Here is a 15,964-nt window from a genome sequence, read left to right on the forward strand (position 1 = left end):
CCACAGAGAAAAGGAAGGACAGGAAGAAGTGGAAGGAAACAGGGTGGGAGGGGTTCTGCTCCGTTAGACTGCCTGAACAGAAAAAAAAAGTCACTTTTCTTTTACTTGCTTCACCAAAAAAGCAAGACACCTACCCGATCCAGGTCTTTACGACACCGGGCGCACTGCTTCGGCCTGCAAAAAAACACAATAAAATGAGTTCTTTGTTGCTGCTTTACAATAAAAACAGAATCTAATTTATAGTGTCGATAAAAAGTAACAAGTCAGAGCCTTTATAATATCCACACATCCATAAAGTAAGCGAAGAGGTGCAGCTGAAAAAGACCAGAAGGACATTTCAGCTGAGAGAGCAGAAAATCCATCAGAGTGAATTGAACCTCGTCTTGTAGCAGAGTATTACATGGCCGTCTTACAGACCCAGCAGGACTGATATAAGAGAAGACAAAGCGTCCTGATTGTGCGACATGTAACAGAGAGATTGAATGCTCCAAATTCCAGCCTGCAAAAAAAATGCAATTTTTTATAGATAAGGACACGGGAGCCATTTGGCCTAATTCTTCTGTTCAGAGTCAAATGAAACTGTTCGCTGGAAGATAAATCCCCTCCCTCCCTCCTCCCTCCCTGCTCCTGCGTTCGCTCAGTTTCTGTGGGGTTTTTTGGGTTTATTGGAGTTGCGTGCGTCACGCAGCCATCTGTGTCTCTGTCTCGGAGACTGTCACAGTCTGTGCCGACCGGCAAAACACACACGCAGGAGCAAACATACACAGAAGAAGGAGCGCGGCTCAGTCACTGCGAGGTGCCAGGTCTGTGAAGGAGCTGAGCTAAGCTACGTTTGTTGGAAGCTGTCTCCTCTGATAGAAACGTTTGTGTGGGTCATTGCACAGACTGTATATAAGGAGAGGATGAAGCCGACATGGAAGAGCCTTAAAGATGCATTCTTTCTGAGGGCCAGTGCAAAAAAAGATGTCTGGTTATATAGAGGTCTATGAGAAAATTAGCCTACTCTTCTTCTTCTCCCTTTAGAGGAAAGCCTCTAAAGTAGCCTTTTTTACTAGCCAAAATTAGCATCCTTATTAATATCACAGTTGATTTAAATTATGGATACATCTTGCTAACCAAGCTAGCCATAGCGATAGCTGTAACTTAGCATTTGCGAACATCTTGCTCCTCATGTGCTCCACCTTCTCGTTCCCATACTTCTGACTCCAAGAAAACAAGATGGCGACGGACAAAATGCCAAATTCTCCCCTGGAAAAAGCCACTGTCAGTCAAAGCTGGTGTTCTCTGTAATCGATAGAAGCAATAATATTTTTTTTACCATAATGGCATTAGCTCCCCATGATAGCATGATAAGACTGAGGTTGAAAATCAGCGAACTGGCCCTTTAAGGTTTAAAACAGCAGTCCATAAACCAGAGTGCGGTTAGTTTTTTTTCATCATTAAAGGGGGGGTATTATGCTTATTTCAAGCTTCATATTTCACTCTGTGTTTGTGGAGTAGCTTTGCATAATTAACGGCTTAAAAAACATTTTTCTCACACTGGTGCTCTGTGGTGCTCATACAGCCTCTGCCTGAAACAACTCAGTCAGCTCTGTCCCTTTTAAGAAACCCCGCCCCTACAGACCTGCTTTCCTCTAATTGGCCAGCTCGCAGGACATCACAAAGTGCAGCATGTAGAAAAAACTGTGTGAAACCGGCAGACTGAGCTGAGAAGCCTGGCGATTACTCCAACATACTTTTACCTACAGATCTAAAACTTAACCCACGTTTAGTCTGGACATCCAACATTGTAACATTATATGTCTTAAAATGTGAAACAGAATTATGATGAAACTAACTGAAGATACAAGAAGTGAAACCATCATTATCTCCTGCCCATGCAGAGCTCCTCCAGAGGGAGCAGGCGGAGATGGCCCAGCAGCTGGCCAACCTGCAGACGGACGTGAGGATGAGCTACGGAAACGACGCCCTGATGCCCGACCAGGAGCTGGGAGACGGCCAGACCGAGCTGCTGCCCCAGGAGGACACAATGGGCCTGGGGGGAGTCGGCTTCATCCACCCCGAGAGCTTCAACCAGCCCAACACTGAGAACCAGGGTACTTATGGAATCCCGGCTAATAACAGTTTACTACATTTTGGTTGCTTCAAAGTTGAACAAAATATAACAGATGTAAAGCAAGATGCAATCCACTTTTTTTAACTGTGTCATCGTTGTCTTCATCTCTCTTTAGTTGAGCCAGTGGACTCTCGCCCCAACCTCGACAGAGGCATTCCCACACGGCCAGGTTGGTGCACTTCTATAGTTATGATTTTAAGTGTATAACATCAGATTGGTTCGGTTTAAGTCCTGCAGATATTATGCTGTTGATTTTGTCGCACCCTGCCCGGCGCTTTGCTAAGCCAATAACTCTAAAAGTGCCTTTAAACACTTTTTTCAAAGGCCTCTAATTTGCTCAGTTGTGTTGATTAATGAAGCCCCCTCTGGTGGCAATAATTAAGGCCCAGTTCAGAAAAGAGTAGCTCTATTAACATTTTTTAATTTGATTAATTATTAATATTATAAGGGCTGCACGGTGGTGCCGTGATTAGCGCTGTCGCCTCACAGCGAGAAGGTTCATGGTTCGGACGTAGGGGGTGCTTCCGGCTTCCTCCCACAGTACAAAGACATGCTCGTTAGGTTCATTGGTGACTCTAAAATTGCCTGTACGTGTGAGTATGAAAGGTTGTTTACGCTGCGGTTCCGTTTCAGTGCCGTCATGCAGCCTTCGCCATTTAACATTGGACCAAGCAACGCCGACATAAAGCCACCCCACTGTGTTATTAAATAGCGTTCCGGCATTGCAAAAGCAAAACGTGTGCGAGGTGTTCCGCCCTGCCGGCGCCGCTGTTTACACAGACGCCGCTTCACCTCTGTTACTACCTCTGATGCCAGCTCAGAGGCGGGACGACTTCGCCCCATCAGAGGCGTAATAATCCCACCCTGAACTGGCAGTGCAAAAGGCAGCTGTGGCTCAGCGGTAGAGTCGGTCATCTCTCAATCAGAAGGTTGGGGGTTCGATCCCTGACTGCTACAATCACATGTCGAAGTGTCCTTGGGCAAGACACTGAACCCCCCTCCCGGTAGCATAGCTATCGGGTATGAATGGGCATAGATGTGATTGGTGATTGGCACGTAGGCCTTTGCCATCAGTGTGTGAATGGATGAATGTGACTATATAAGTGTAGTCACATTCATCTCTTTGTTCGCTTCTCCCTCACACTCTCTAACATTCATACATCTACAAATAGAAGCCTATTAAATTTAATGTATGCAGCCTTAATGTATACACTGATGTCCTGTTTCATTGGAGAGTCTTTGTTGTATTTATTATGAAGGGTTCATTTATTTATTTATGCCGTATGTCCCCGGAGATTCAGCTACAAACGCAGACCATATATTTTGGGAATGCAGATCAGCTTTTAATTGGGGAGTTAAACTTTTATTTAACACAGATGTAGTCTACTCATTTAGTTTAACTATTCAGGGATACAGAAAGAGTTACTGTGCTTCTTGTACTACTTTTTCAGACCACAAGAAGCGTGCAAACACATCGTCTGATTGAGGTTTCGGACGCGTGTGCGTGCCTTCTCCTTCTCCTCCTGTCTCATAAATTAGCTGCTCTTTAGCTCGTAGCTTCCTGGCTAACAGAAATGTGCAGGTGAAGTAAGGCCTCCTCTTAAAATACATCATAACATCATTCGGAAGTAAAGACAAGTAAATCCGGACTGTATTTTTCCACTGCCTCCGATTGTTTGCACACAGCCAACTCCACTTGACCTCCGTCGAGTTGCCAGCTGGGCTGCAGCTGCATCTCCTATGCGCTCTGTGCCGTATATGCTGCACTATGTATGTGCTATATTCAATTCATGCCGCTGTTAAGCTGTCGGTCCTGCTCGAGCGAGCCAGTTTGATTCCAGCGAGTGTGTGTGTGTGTGTGAGAAGAGAAAGCGTCTGAGTGTCACCATCTATAATAGATTGTACTTCTCCTCCTTCCCTTGGCAGTGACTGGAATGAAGATGGAAGCTATGCCTGAGCTGCGGATGGAGACGGAGGACAGACAGAGCACTGAATATGAAGTTCACCACCAGAAGCTGGTAAACAAACACACACAGACACAGAGAGAAGCTCCGCGGAGACTGAATTATGGATATGTGCAGACATAAACAGAGACGACAGAATGCATTTAGTGACTCCTGCAGGCGCACACATACAGCAAAGTCCATGTCTCCACTTTGTCCTCCCAAGGTTGTCGCCATGGAGACAAGTGTCCGTCGAGACGTCTGCAATAATGCATGCGTCACGCCTGTCTGCTCCTCTCTCAAACCCACTGTCCTCTGATCTTTCTCTCCGTGTGTTTCCGCACATATGTTCCCGGTCGGCCACAGGTTCTCGCTCTAAACACTGTAAGACTCTAACCCAGCTCTGCATTCATGCGTTAATCCCGTGCGGTATTGTAACACGGGCACAAAAACCCCTCAATCCGTCCTCAGTCAAATCCAAATCCGCGTACCTTATTCCTCTCACCTCACGCCTTTAATCTCTTAATCCCTACATTTTATTACATATCACATTTCCCGCGTTCACAATGAGCAGTCGGTGTGTCCTCCTTAGCTCGCCTCCTTAATTCGATATTCAGCGTAACCCCAATCAGCGCTCCGCAGGATTAGAGCCCCCTCTCTCAGCAGCAGAGCGGAGATGTCGAGATGTGTCTCTGTGAGATTATCTGCACTTTAGAGGTGTTTCAGAGTTTGTCCCGGCTGACTGCGCTCCCGCTGCCGTCGTCAAAGGTGCAAACATCAGGAGCTTTTTGTGCCTTCGTAAGACGTCATCGCCTTTCATTTATTTTTGTTCTCCACAGCGAGAGTCTGAAGCCTTCATTTGTTCTTTGAATGTTTTTTTAATCATGTGTCGTCGAGCTGAGTCATACTGCATCAGTTCATGTCGTACTCTGCTTTTTCTAAAATCACCTGACAGACACGGGAAGGAACTCTCCTCCAGGAAATCTTCCCTCATTCTTATTTACACGTGTGCATGTGAGCCCAGTCTTTGGTGCCCGGCAGCTATTTTTAAGTTAAATTCGTCTCTGTGAAGAGACTATTTTTAAAGTGACAAGAATAAGTTAATGTTAGGTAATGTTGTTGCACAAAGCACTGTAAAAAGTCAGCTTCAAAAACGAGAAGAAAGAGCAACAGCAAGAAGGAACAGGGCAACCTCTGCATTGTCTTGCTCTTCAGCCCCTCACACTCTGATCCCTCTTTTTTTGTAGCTTTTTTCTCCTCCAAGCTCTTCCTGCTTTTTGCTTCTTTAGCAGTACATGCCGTTGTCGGCAAAGAAAGGTACAGGAAATTGACTGCAAGTTGCCATAGCTCCCGACTGACACAGCCTCTGCGTGCGCGCTGCTGACACAAGTCACGTGGAAGCTGGATGATGAGTTGCTGTGATTGGCCAGTTATGTGGAAAGCTAGTTATGTGAAAATACAAAGGGGTGGGCGCTCACAGTCACAGATCAGACATTTCAATTTAATACTGAAAATGATTTATTCTGAAATAATGTTGCTACTGTAGCTTTAAATTAAGTATCGTGTACAAATCTTGGATCAAATTAAGACATACAATTAGGCTGATTTCAGTGCATCTCCTCGAGGAAATAACATAAAATCATATGCCAATGGAATAGGATTGCATGGGTTATGTCTTTGGGGTGTCTTCGCTGTACAGCGTGTCTGTTCTGGATGTTTGAACAAATTAGTCGTGTTGCTTTGTGGCGCAGACGCAGGCTTCATTACCTCTTTGCATATACATTTTTTCTTGCTTAACATCACTCGCCCTAAAGCTGAAACACCTCCAAACAAGCGATGGCGAGCCGTTTCGGGGGAACCGGTGTTAACGAGTGACTCGCTCTCTTCAAGCAGCGTTCAAAACACGACTGAGCGTTCGCAGCCTTCAAAGACGTCACAGATATTATTGTGTTGAGATTGTAATCAAAACAACAAAGAGGCATTCAGGAGGACAGCTGCTGTAACTATGACAACCACAGACGCATTCATCTGTAAGTCACCAGTTAACACGGTCACTTATTGAACCGTTGAACTCTGTTGTTTACTCTTCCACTCTAAACTGCTGCAAGGTAGACGCTCATGACATGACATGCCAGCTCCCCCAAAAGTGACGCCTCTCCATCGCCCCCTGGGGGAGGGATTAATGTTCGATGAATTGTGCAGCTCTAGTCCAAAGCTATTATTCCCTGGAGTTCACAGAGGAAAAAAGGCTTAGTGTGCTGAAGTTTCCGTTACGTTGATAGGAATCTGATTGATGTGCTGGGTTGTACTTCCATTTGGTCATTTATCTGCTCCTCAAATGTAAAGATAAAATATAAAGAATGAAGAAATCCTGACTTTGATCATCACTGACAAGTACGAAACTGCTTAGTCAAACAGCTTTAAGACTCTGCTAATTCTGTTTTCAGGCATTAAGTCACTTAGAACTAGCAAGAAAATCTCAGTTACAAGTTTTAACATCTTCAAGAAGTGAGGACAGAAAAAATCTTGACTTGACTAAAACGCTCGGACATAAAAACTGCCGGCTTAGAGAAATAGCCGTCATAAAAAGAGATGTCCCATCATAATTAGACTTCACTTGTTGCAGTGTGGAGTGAAGGTAGCAGCAGCTGTTGGAGCTCTCCGGATGAGAGACGTGATGTGAAGCACAGCCAGCTCTCGGTCCTGCTGAACTCAAAGCTCATTACTCAGCAGCGTCACACGCTCACAATAAGAGAGACTGTTACTTCTCCTCTCAGCTCACCTGACCGCTCTCTCCTCCTCCGCCTCCCCTTTAGGTCTTCTTCGCAGAGGACGTGAGCTCCAACAAGGGCGCCATCATCGGCCTGATGGTCGGCGGCGTCGTCATAGCGACCGTGATCGTTATCACCCTGGTGATGCTGAGGAAGAAGCAGTACACCTCCATCCACCACGGAGTCATCGAGGTGAGAAACAGCTGACCTGTGGGTTTGTGTGTGTGTGTGTGCGTACAAGCTGTTCTATGCGGCGGTCAATCTGGTGAGTGGGGGGGGTGATGCTGTGCGTGCACGTGTCAGTGCAAGCTGTTCCTAAGTATAGCACTCTGCATATGTGTGGATGCATGTATCACACTGTATGTGCTGTTAAATAGAGAGTGTTCATGTTACTGTACACTCTAAATGATATCTGTTTAATTAATATAATTAGATCTAATCTTTTACAGACAAGAAGCATGAAGAAATATAGGATATATGAGTAGAAGTAAGATATATGTAAACTGTGTTAATTAAATATACAAGTGTACAACACAATATACAGAGAAATAGGAATATATTATTTGCAGAAAATGACTGTCAGTCAAAGCTGGTGTTCTCTGTAATCTATAGAAGCAATAATATTTGAAATTGGCGCCATAGCTGTGGAGAAAGTTGTTCAAACAGCTCGTGGTTTCGCCCATTCTACATTACTACAACACCCAGCGTGCATTGCGCCCCTTTGAGCTGTTTAATCCATTAATGATTTATGACTGTTCAGAAAAAGTCCCACGATTGATTTCCTGTAAGATGTGGAAACACCAAATTTTATGTGGAAACTGTTCAGAAATTTTGCTACACATTTCAAAATTAAAATTGTCACAATTTTGAATTTCAGGGCGCAGGTTTAGCTCAGAGGTTAAAGCGCACGCCCCATGTATAGAGGCACAGCCTTTGACGCAGCAGCCTGTGTTCAACTCTGATCCTTGGCCCTTTGCTGCATGTCATCCCCTCTCTCTTCCCTCTTTTTTTCAAAGATTTTTTTGGACCTTTTATGCCTTTATTGAGAGAGAGAGAGAGAGAGAGCACGGTGGATAGTGTCAGAAAGAGGAGAGGGAGGGGACGACACAAGCCTCTGCACATGGGTCGCACGATTTAACCGCAGAGCTACACCGGCACCTCTCTCTTCCCTCATTTCTGACTCTACCCACTGACCTACTCAATAAAGTTGTTCATGTTTATCATGCCTAAATTTGTAGACAAAGCTGAATATCCAATTTACGCAGGATCAAATAACATATTATTAAATTGTAAGTTATTAAAATCCAATGCATTTAATTTGACTCCTTGTAGTTCTGGAGGCACGGCCGTTTCTGTGACCTTTCTCTACACGTACTCATTTCTTTATTTATCACAAAAATAATGAAGCTTCCTATAATTACATGTTCAAAAATATTCATGCACTTAATGACCAGATGGACTCAAGTAAAAAAATTAACCTTAAAAAAATGTATAATCAAATTTTAGGCAGAGAAATGAAGCCCCATGACCGTGAGTTTCCTGGCCTCATGTCTTCATTGTTGCACATTAATTTTGCACCTATCACGCCCAGGAAGCATTAAAATAGGTCTCAGAATAAAGGTTGTCTGTACATATGTACACACCATATGATTACGTGCATATCTCTAACCCCGTCCCTCGCCCTCTCCTCTCTCTCTGGCTCTCCTCCAGGTGGACGCCGCCGTCACCCCCGAGGAGCGCCACCTGTCCAAGATGCAGCAGAACGGCTACGAGAACCCCACCTACAAGTTCTTCGAGCAGATGCAGAACTGAGGGGAATGTCACATGTACACACACACATAAAAAAAAAACACACACAAACATCTCCTCCCTACACATTATGCACCTCCCCTCCTCCTCCCCCTCCTCTCCCTTTGCCTCCCCATAAATGCAGTGTGAGGTTTAGACGATTGATGGCTGACATAGTCGAGCGTGCGGACTGTAGCGAGGGTTTTCTGGGCGGACTTTTGCACCAAGTTTGTTCACAATCGGAGCGAGACGCCTTTCTTAATTAAAGAAAGGCGTCTTTTAAATGCGTTGCTCCGTCTGGGCCTGCTGATGTGTGGGGAAAAACGGCCCCGCCCAGTGCATGGAAACAAACCCGCACTCTGTGGGGGAAAGGCGCTTTCTCTCCGCCGATCAGGGTCGGAGTTTAGTCGGGTTTATTTGGCTTGGGATGGTTTTAGGTGTGTCAGCAAATCTGACCTCTGATCAGCAGGATTAAACGCTTAACTGGGCTTCATTTACAACAATCATCAAAGCATTATTCAACACGTGGACGTAGTCATATCATTTGTTTCTCGACATGATTCTTATAAATGAAGCCCAGTTTGTCCCCCACAAACGGCGCCACTACTGCACTCAGTCTACACTGGAGTACAAGTGAGCCTCCTCTTCCTCCTCCTCCTCCTCCATCCCTCCCTCCATCCTCTTTTCTTTGCGCATTCTTACGACAGCTGGGCTGTGCTACGTCACACGAGGCTCTTACAGATATCCGGAGATGATAAGTGAATATGTTGATGTATTCTGAACGAGCTGTTTTTATTTCTTTCTCTTTTCGTTTTCCAGTTTTGTTTTTCAAAAAAGAATGAAAACACGGTAAAAAAAAAACAAAGAAAAAAACGAGTCAAACTAATGTAAAGTCCTTTTTTTAAATTGCGTGTAATGTTAACTGAAGTAATGCCGAAGTCTTAGCTGTTCCTATGTAGTGCATGACAACAAAGACGACAGGATTTGGAGAAAAAAACAGAAAAAAAAGATCTTATCGCTGCTCTCTCTCTCTCTCTCTCTCTCTCTCTCTCTCTCTCTCTCTCTCTCGAGATCCTTTCTCACGTTATAGATTGTCATTCTAGCAAGATTGTACATTTAGTATCTTCTCGTGATCACGTGACTTCAAACAATGATGAAAAATATATATAAATCTAGATGAACGGGCTCTGCTTTGATATGATGTAAAATACACATTTAAAAGAGATCTGTGATTTTGGAATTTAAGTGTGTTTCATGTTATTTTTTAAACCATGTTCCTGAAGCTGCAGGAGGGGGGGTGGCTTCGTCTCTGTTTGTATATCATTCACTGAAATGTTAAAAATCCCCCCCCCCTTTTAATTTCTGCTCTTTCTGTTCGATTCATGTTACTGTGTGTTTTTTGAAAAGGGCATGACGTGGGCGTGAAGGTTACACGGAGCGGGAAGGAGGAATCCGGCATGGAGGGGGGGGTGGGTTAGGATTATCTCTGCGTATGTGTGTGTGTTTTGTCATTTTCAGTCTGGTGTTTCGTCCAGTTGTAAGCCGACGACGTCTCTTTTTTGTTTTTTGTAATCATTTCGCTGTCTGCTGATAGACCAGGTGGAGAGCTGAGAGGAGGAAGGAGGAGGAAGGCGGGCGAGGTAGAGAGGAAATGACTTGCAGTTCCGGATGGATAGCCAGCCAGGCAGGCAGTCTGTATATATAATGGATTTTTCACTCCCCCCACAGCACCTCCCTCCCTCTCGCCTCCCTTTTCCCTTCAGGCATGCTCACCTCTCTGCCAACAACGCACACTTGACTCCTCAGAGGCAGAGCACTGTAGTCTGTACATAGATGATATGATGCGTGTACCATCGAGAGGGCTGAGAGCGAGTCTGGGATGTGAAGTCTGAGGTAAAGCTAACAAGAATCCCCCGTTCATCCTCGAGGTTAAGATGTGTCACCGAAAGAGCTACAGCGTGACCTCTCACTCTGTTGTTAAATCCAATGGCAGTAAGATCTACGAGGGAATGCAGAGTGAAATGTACATATGGAGGCTGCAGTGGGGTGGGTCCTTGGTTTTCAGAGGGTGCTCATTAGAAGCCCAACAGAGGGCAGTAGAGTAGAAGAGGAAGCAGGATTTTCTTTCTATCTTTTTTCTGTGGATTATATATTGGTTTTGTTTTCCACTGTGTAATATTGTGCAGGCCATTTGCATTGACTGGGAAAACGCTTTCTACACTGTATTCCATAATAAAGTTTTGAATGTACATACAGATGCTGCGTCTTTGTGTGCTTCTTTATGGTGTTTAATGCACACCTGGCTTCCTCATGCATGGTATTGAAGGTACATTTTCTTGTTCTTCCTTTCATGTGAGCAGGTCAGAGGTCAGTGTCAGACAGAAAGCAGCTGACTGAAGCCGAGCGTGAGTTATAGTGCCGTTCAAGGATCAAGGACACCTGGCTAAAGGTGAAATTATTTTGAATTAAACTGAAACCAGCTACAATCCACATGACAGCCAAAGTCAAATGAACCATGTGTAAGAAACTTGCAAAGCAGCATGAGTTGTTTACACATTTGTATAACTAATTATGCCTTTTTTAAAGCATTATTATTAGGGTTGATGACAGTGCATGTTTTAAACTGAACGTAGGTTAAATAACATACAATAAAGGTAACATGTCTAAGAAATCTACAATTGCAATGTTTTAAGTAAAAAAATACAAGCTCGGTCTTCCAATTAATGTATAATTCCTATACAATTTTGTGTATAACAAGTAACAAGTAATAATTGTAGTAATGATCAATATTATTTGTACATTTCACATATGTAATGCAGCTAAAAGTGTATTAACATAAGGAAAACTGATGCAGATGAAATAGGCAGAATAGAAATGAAAATGGAGTACCATGATGAAAAAATATAAGTAAATTGATAATTAAAGTAAAAATAAGACTAAGTATTAAGATTTAAGTGAAATGCAAAACATGATGGGAAATAACCCAACTGTTAAAAATAGGATAGAAATGTTTATTATAAGGAAAATAAATCCTAAAAAAGAATTATGATTATATAATTAAACTTACAGTAAATGAAACGTGTAAAATCTGGTAAAAACAACACTTTAAATAAAGTGTAGCAGTGCTTGAGTGCAAAGCAAAGTCTAAAAGCCTGTATCAGTTAAGTCATTTTAAGCCAAATGCTTATATTAAGTAATAAAAGGCATTTTACGGACATGATACTTCGGTCCTTTTGGGATTATGTGAGGTCAACCTAAATATGCGCAGACATGCGCAAAGTAGGCGCTACATTGACTTCCGGGAACGCCTCCTTCTCACCACAGCCATCCCACAATCCACCGCGGTGCTCCACATTTGGATCCTGAGCTTTTAGTGTCAATCCAAGGTGAGTACTTTGTTTGAAAATAAATGCTACCAAACATTTTACTTCAGCCTGTTTGTTGCTGTTGTGCATCACAATAATCACGTTTCCCCTTTCGACGTGCATAACTTCATCATGAGTAGCTGTAGTACAAAAACGACAGAGGACAATGTTAGAAAGACGAGTCGCGTGAATTAGAGCTAGCAGTTTAGCAAACATTTAGCTTGCTAACAGTAAGCCAGAACGAGACGGGCTATCTGTATAACTTGAGTTTGGCTCTTGTTGCTCATAAAAAGAGACTAAGTTGGCTTTTACAAAAGAGTTTAAAATAATACATCAGGTTAATGTGTCGCCAACTCAATGTCCTTTGATTTAGCTAATAATGCGCTGTTGGTGTCCTCAGCTAACGTCCGCTAGCTTTAATGCTAGCTAGTGCAAATGTTTGATTGGTCCAGCTTGCTAACAGGAAGCCAGAACGAGATAGACCATGTATATAACGTCTATTTGGCTCTTGCTGCTCACGTAGAGAGACACCCAGCTAAATCAAATTATTTTAAACACTTTCGTAAAAGCTAACTTTGTTAAGAGTGCGTGTCAGCAGCAAACGTCCGCTAACATTAATGCTAGCTAGTTCAAATGTTTATATGGCCTTACTAGCAGTAATTCTGATATCAGGTGTTTCACGTTATCCTCGGGAGTCATTTAGGTCATGTTAATTAAAATAATAACGAATTTAACGTTTAACAAGAGATGTCAGAGTGATGGGGCTGCACATGGACATGTAGTTGGAGATCCGGTGCCTTGCTCAAGGACACCTCGACAGTGCCTAGGAAAGGAACTGGCACCTCTCCAGCTCGCAGCCCCAATTCCATGCTTGGTTTGTAGCTGGACTTGAACCAGTAACCCCCCAGTTTCCAAGTCAAGTCCCTGAAGACTGAGCTACCGTCTAATCAATGCCTTATTAGATATTATGTTGCTGTTTACATGCCACTATACATACATTTTAAGAAATGAACGGAATCACCTCATCATAGATGCATTTATTTATAAAGCTGCGAATATATATTGGTGTGCTTCAATGTTTTATGTTTTCTGCTACAAATATAAATAATCCATATGTTATTAATATGTTTGTAGCACAACTCTATATTACTGTGCAACCCTGTGTTGAAAAAGACAAATACATGACCATGATCCCCAAATGAAATTCCAGGCTACACATTTCCTACTAATGTAAAACATACTGCCCTGATAACAACGTTACACTGCTTTGTATCCTCAGATGGCACTTAACCGGTTATACCGCTTGTCCTCCCTGCTGCGCTCTGCCGTGAGCCTGACCCTGCGCAGGAACATCGGCATCTCCGCTGTCCTCTTCAGCAAGACCAAGGATCTCGACCCCATCCAGAAACTGTTCCTGGACAAGATCCGGGACTACGCCAACAAGAGCAAGTAGGTTATAAATCCACAACTCATGTCATGCCTATATGAAATGTCCCGACTGTCTCCTGAAATATTGTTTAGATTTTACATCACTAAGTAGGCTCCCTGCTCCGAGCTAGTTACCTGTAAAAAGAAAACATTAAAGCCTGGTTTAGATCAGCTAGTGGAGCAGGCGCCCAATGTACAGAGGCTACAGTCCTCGACTCACTGATCGCAGGTCTGACTTCCGGTCTGCCGATCATTTGGTGCATGTCACCCCCCACTCTCTACTCCCCACATTTCCTGTTTCTCTTCGGCAAAAAGCCAAAAAAAGAAGCTTAACATTTTTTTAAATCCTCTACAAGCTGAATTAATTTCAGTCCTTTGTACGCGGTATTTACCTGGCATCGCATCCACTCATTACCGTCACACTCCTCTCCTGAACATTATTCGATGCCTTGGCTCTCCCAGGACTTCTGGCGGCATTGTGGACGCGGGTCCTGCTTATCAGAAGAACGTGTCTGAAGAGGTCACCAAACTGCAGAGGCTATATGGAGGAGGAGACCTCGCCAAGTTCCCCGACTACAAATTCACAGGTTAGTTACAGCTTATGCTGCACACATGCTGAGGTTTGTTTTTGTTACCTGTTGTTATTGTTGCCTCTTATCATTGAATGAGAAAGACCTAACAAATGTGTTGCTTTAAGCGGTTAGAATTGATCAAAATAACAGATGAATTGAGACAGGAGTTATTAATTTTGACATTTTATTGAACTGTAGAAAATCAGTTTTAATATCAGACATTGCTAATATTCAATTCAAATTCAAAACAACTTTATTAATCTCTAGGGGCCATTGATTTGGAGCAGCTTGTACATAATAGACAGGAAGAACACAGACAACAATAGATTATACATAATAGCTAAAAATTAAATTAGATCTAGTTTGGATCTACTACAAGCTGTGAGACGCTTCCAGTCTCTTCTTACTTATTAATAGAAGGTTTTTGCCTCTGCATCAACCGTCCCTGTATGTTTATCTTTAAATCAGTAAATAGCGAAGCTGCCTGCTTTATTACTCTATATATGGCTATGCTACAAATATCAATTGGATAGTAATCTGAAGAGAAATAAAAAAGAAAAGCCAAATGTCGGCTTTATTAAAGGTAATTCGTTGATTTGTTCATTCATTAAGCCCATTAACGTCTGCGTGGCGTTTTGGGAACACTTTCAGTGCTTACTGTGAAGGCGTCACATCGCTGCCACCTGTGTTTTCTGAAGCAGCACGTCATGACGCTGGCCGCTCTCTTTGCATTAAAATGCAACTGTTCTTCTTGTCTTCAATTCTGTTGCTAATATCTATCAAACACTGAAGGCCAAATGCGCTCTCTGCTCTCAGCTGAGCGCCCCCGCCTCTCCACGCTTACACGCTCCGAGCATGCAGGGGCGGGCTTACACAGACAGACGGGCATCTCTCATGCTCTTATTGATTTAAAGCGGGGGCGAGTGCTTCTATAATGAACATGAAAAGCAAGACACAACTTGTTAGCCGCAACCATTTTCTTGCAAATTTACATCTTTGATATGGCGATGTGACACTTTCTTATCACGAGAAAAAGTTGTACTAGTTGTATAATCTGATATGATATGGCACAGCCCTAGTAAGAAATAATAATGTGATTATTACAGAAAACGTTGTAGCATTGACCTTGGCTTACTGATGTAGAAAGGAGCTTTTGAAGGTCGAAAGTGACCCAAACTGCAGCTGCTCTTACTAAGTACATACTTTGCCTGCAGTATTATAACATTACACTTTAAACTCTGACCCTCTTGATCATAAATGTGTCGCATTCTGTCATGCAAAGTTTAAATATGGATGAATAAACTGAACTTGTAAGAGACACAAATGGCAGCTCAGTTGATACTAAATAGTAGGACAGAATGCGTATTGGAATGCGGCCAATATTAATTGTTTTATTTCAAGCTAAAAGGTGCCAGTGACATTAATGGAGGGTGTTAAAAATGGCCGTTATGTCAAAGAAAAGTCGTTAACATCAGCTGCAGTGTTGGAATGACAATCAACTGTTTTTTCAGTGAAACTTTAAAGACTTCCTCCTCATAAATATTTATTCCTTTGCCACTGGAGAGACGCACTTTGATTCTTGGCTTTGTCTCAGTCTAAATATAGTGACACTCATCAAAGCAGGAAGGTTTTCTCATTCCGTTTGAAATCAGGAAGCTTTTAGTTTCTCTGCCGCACTACCGTTTTGATGAAGCAGCAACGATCAGCTTGCTGCATGTTTATGTGGTCGGTTTTCCAAGTATGTGATGTGTTGTACAGCTGCATGTGTACCTGCAGAAACGCCTTCACTAATTGTTCTCTTCTGTCTTTTTTTTTCCAGAGCCCAAGCTTGAAGACGGCGCCAAGTAAATGCTGCCCGTGTTGTAAATCTCCTACATGTCACCATCAATATGTTGTATTTAATAAAAAGATAGTGGATTGACCCATGATGCACTGGTCGTCAATTACGCTGCTCCTGCTGGTTACCAGTCTTTGAATATAA

The 15,964-nt window shown here is 43.0% G+C and overlaps 2 protein-coding genes across 3 annotated transcripts in view; both read left to right on the forward strand.

The window, feature by feature from the left end:
* The window catches only part of appa (amyloid beta (A4) precursor protein a), a 55,146-nt gene extending 44,273 nt beyond the window's left edge, over positions 1 to 10,873 (forward strand). For both annotated transcript variants that reach the window (XM_069675596.1, XM_069675597.1), the window contains 5 exons: positions 1,884 to 2,096; positions 2,232 to 2,285; positions 4,043 to 4,134; positions 6,876 to 7,022; positions 8,541 to 10,873. In XM_069675596.1, coding sequence (XP_069531697.1) covers positions 1,884 to 2,096; positions 2,232 to 2,285; positions 4,043 to 4,134; positions 6,876 to 7,022; positions 8,541 to 8,642 — 608 coding nt within the window. In that variant the 3' untranslated portion in view covers positions 8,643 to 10,873. The remainder of the gene's footprint in view (positions 1 to 1,883; positions 2,097 to 2,231; positions 2,286 to 4,042; positions 4,135 to 6,875; positions 7,023 to 8,540) is intronic.
* A 1,053-nt stretch (positions 10,874 to 11,926) lies between these two features.
* atp5pf (ATP synthase peripheral stalk subunit F6) lies at positions 11,927 to 15,904 on the forward strand. Its single transcript, XM_069675502.1, has 4 exons — positions 11,927 to 12,004; positions 13,263 to 13,432; positions 13,874 to 13,998; positions 15,803 to 15,904. The coding sequence occupies exons 2-4, from the start codon at positions 13,263 to 13,265 to the stop codon at positions 15,829 to 15,831; spliced, it is 324 nt and encodes a 107-aa protein (XP_069531603.1). The 5' UTR covers positions 11,927 to 12,004; the 3' UTR covers positions 15,832 to 15,904.
* The last annotated feature ends 60 nt before the right edge of the window (positions 15,905 to 15,964 follow it).

Source organism: Semicossyphus pulcher, unplaced genomic scaffold, assembly GCF_022749685.1.
Source record: "Semicossyphus pulcher isolate SPU_LCO1_2020_fin unplaced genomic scaffold, fSemPul1.0.p SCAF_24, whole genome shotgun sequence".
In the NCBI taxonomy this organism is placed as follows: domain Eukaryota; kingdom Metazoa; phylum Chordata; class Actinopteri; order Labriformes; family Labridae; genus Semicossyphus; species Semicossyphus pulcher.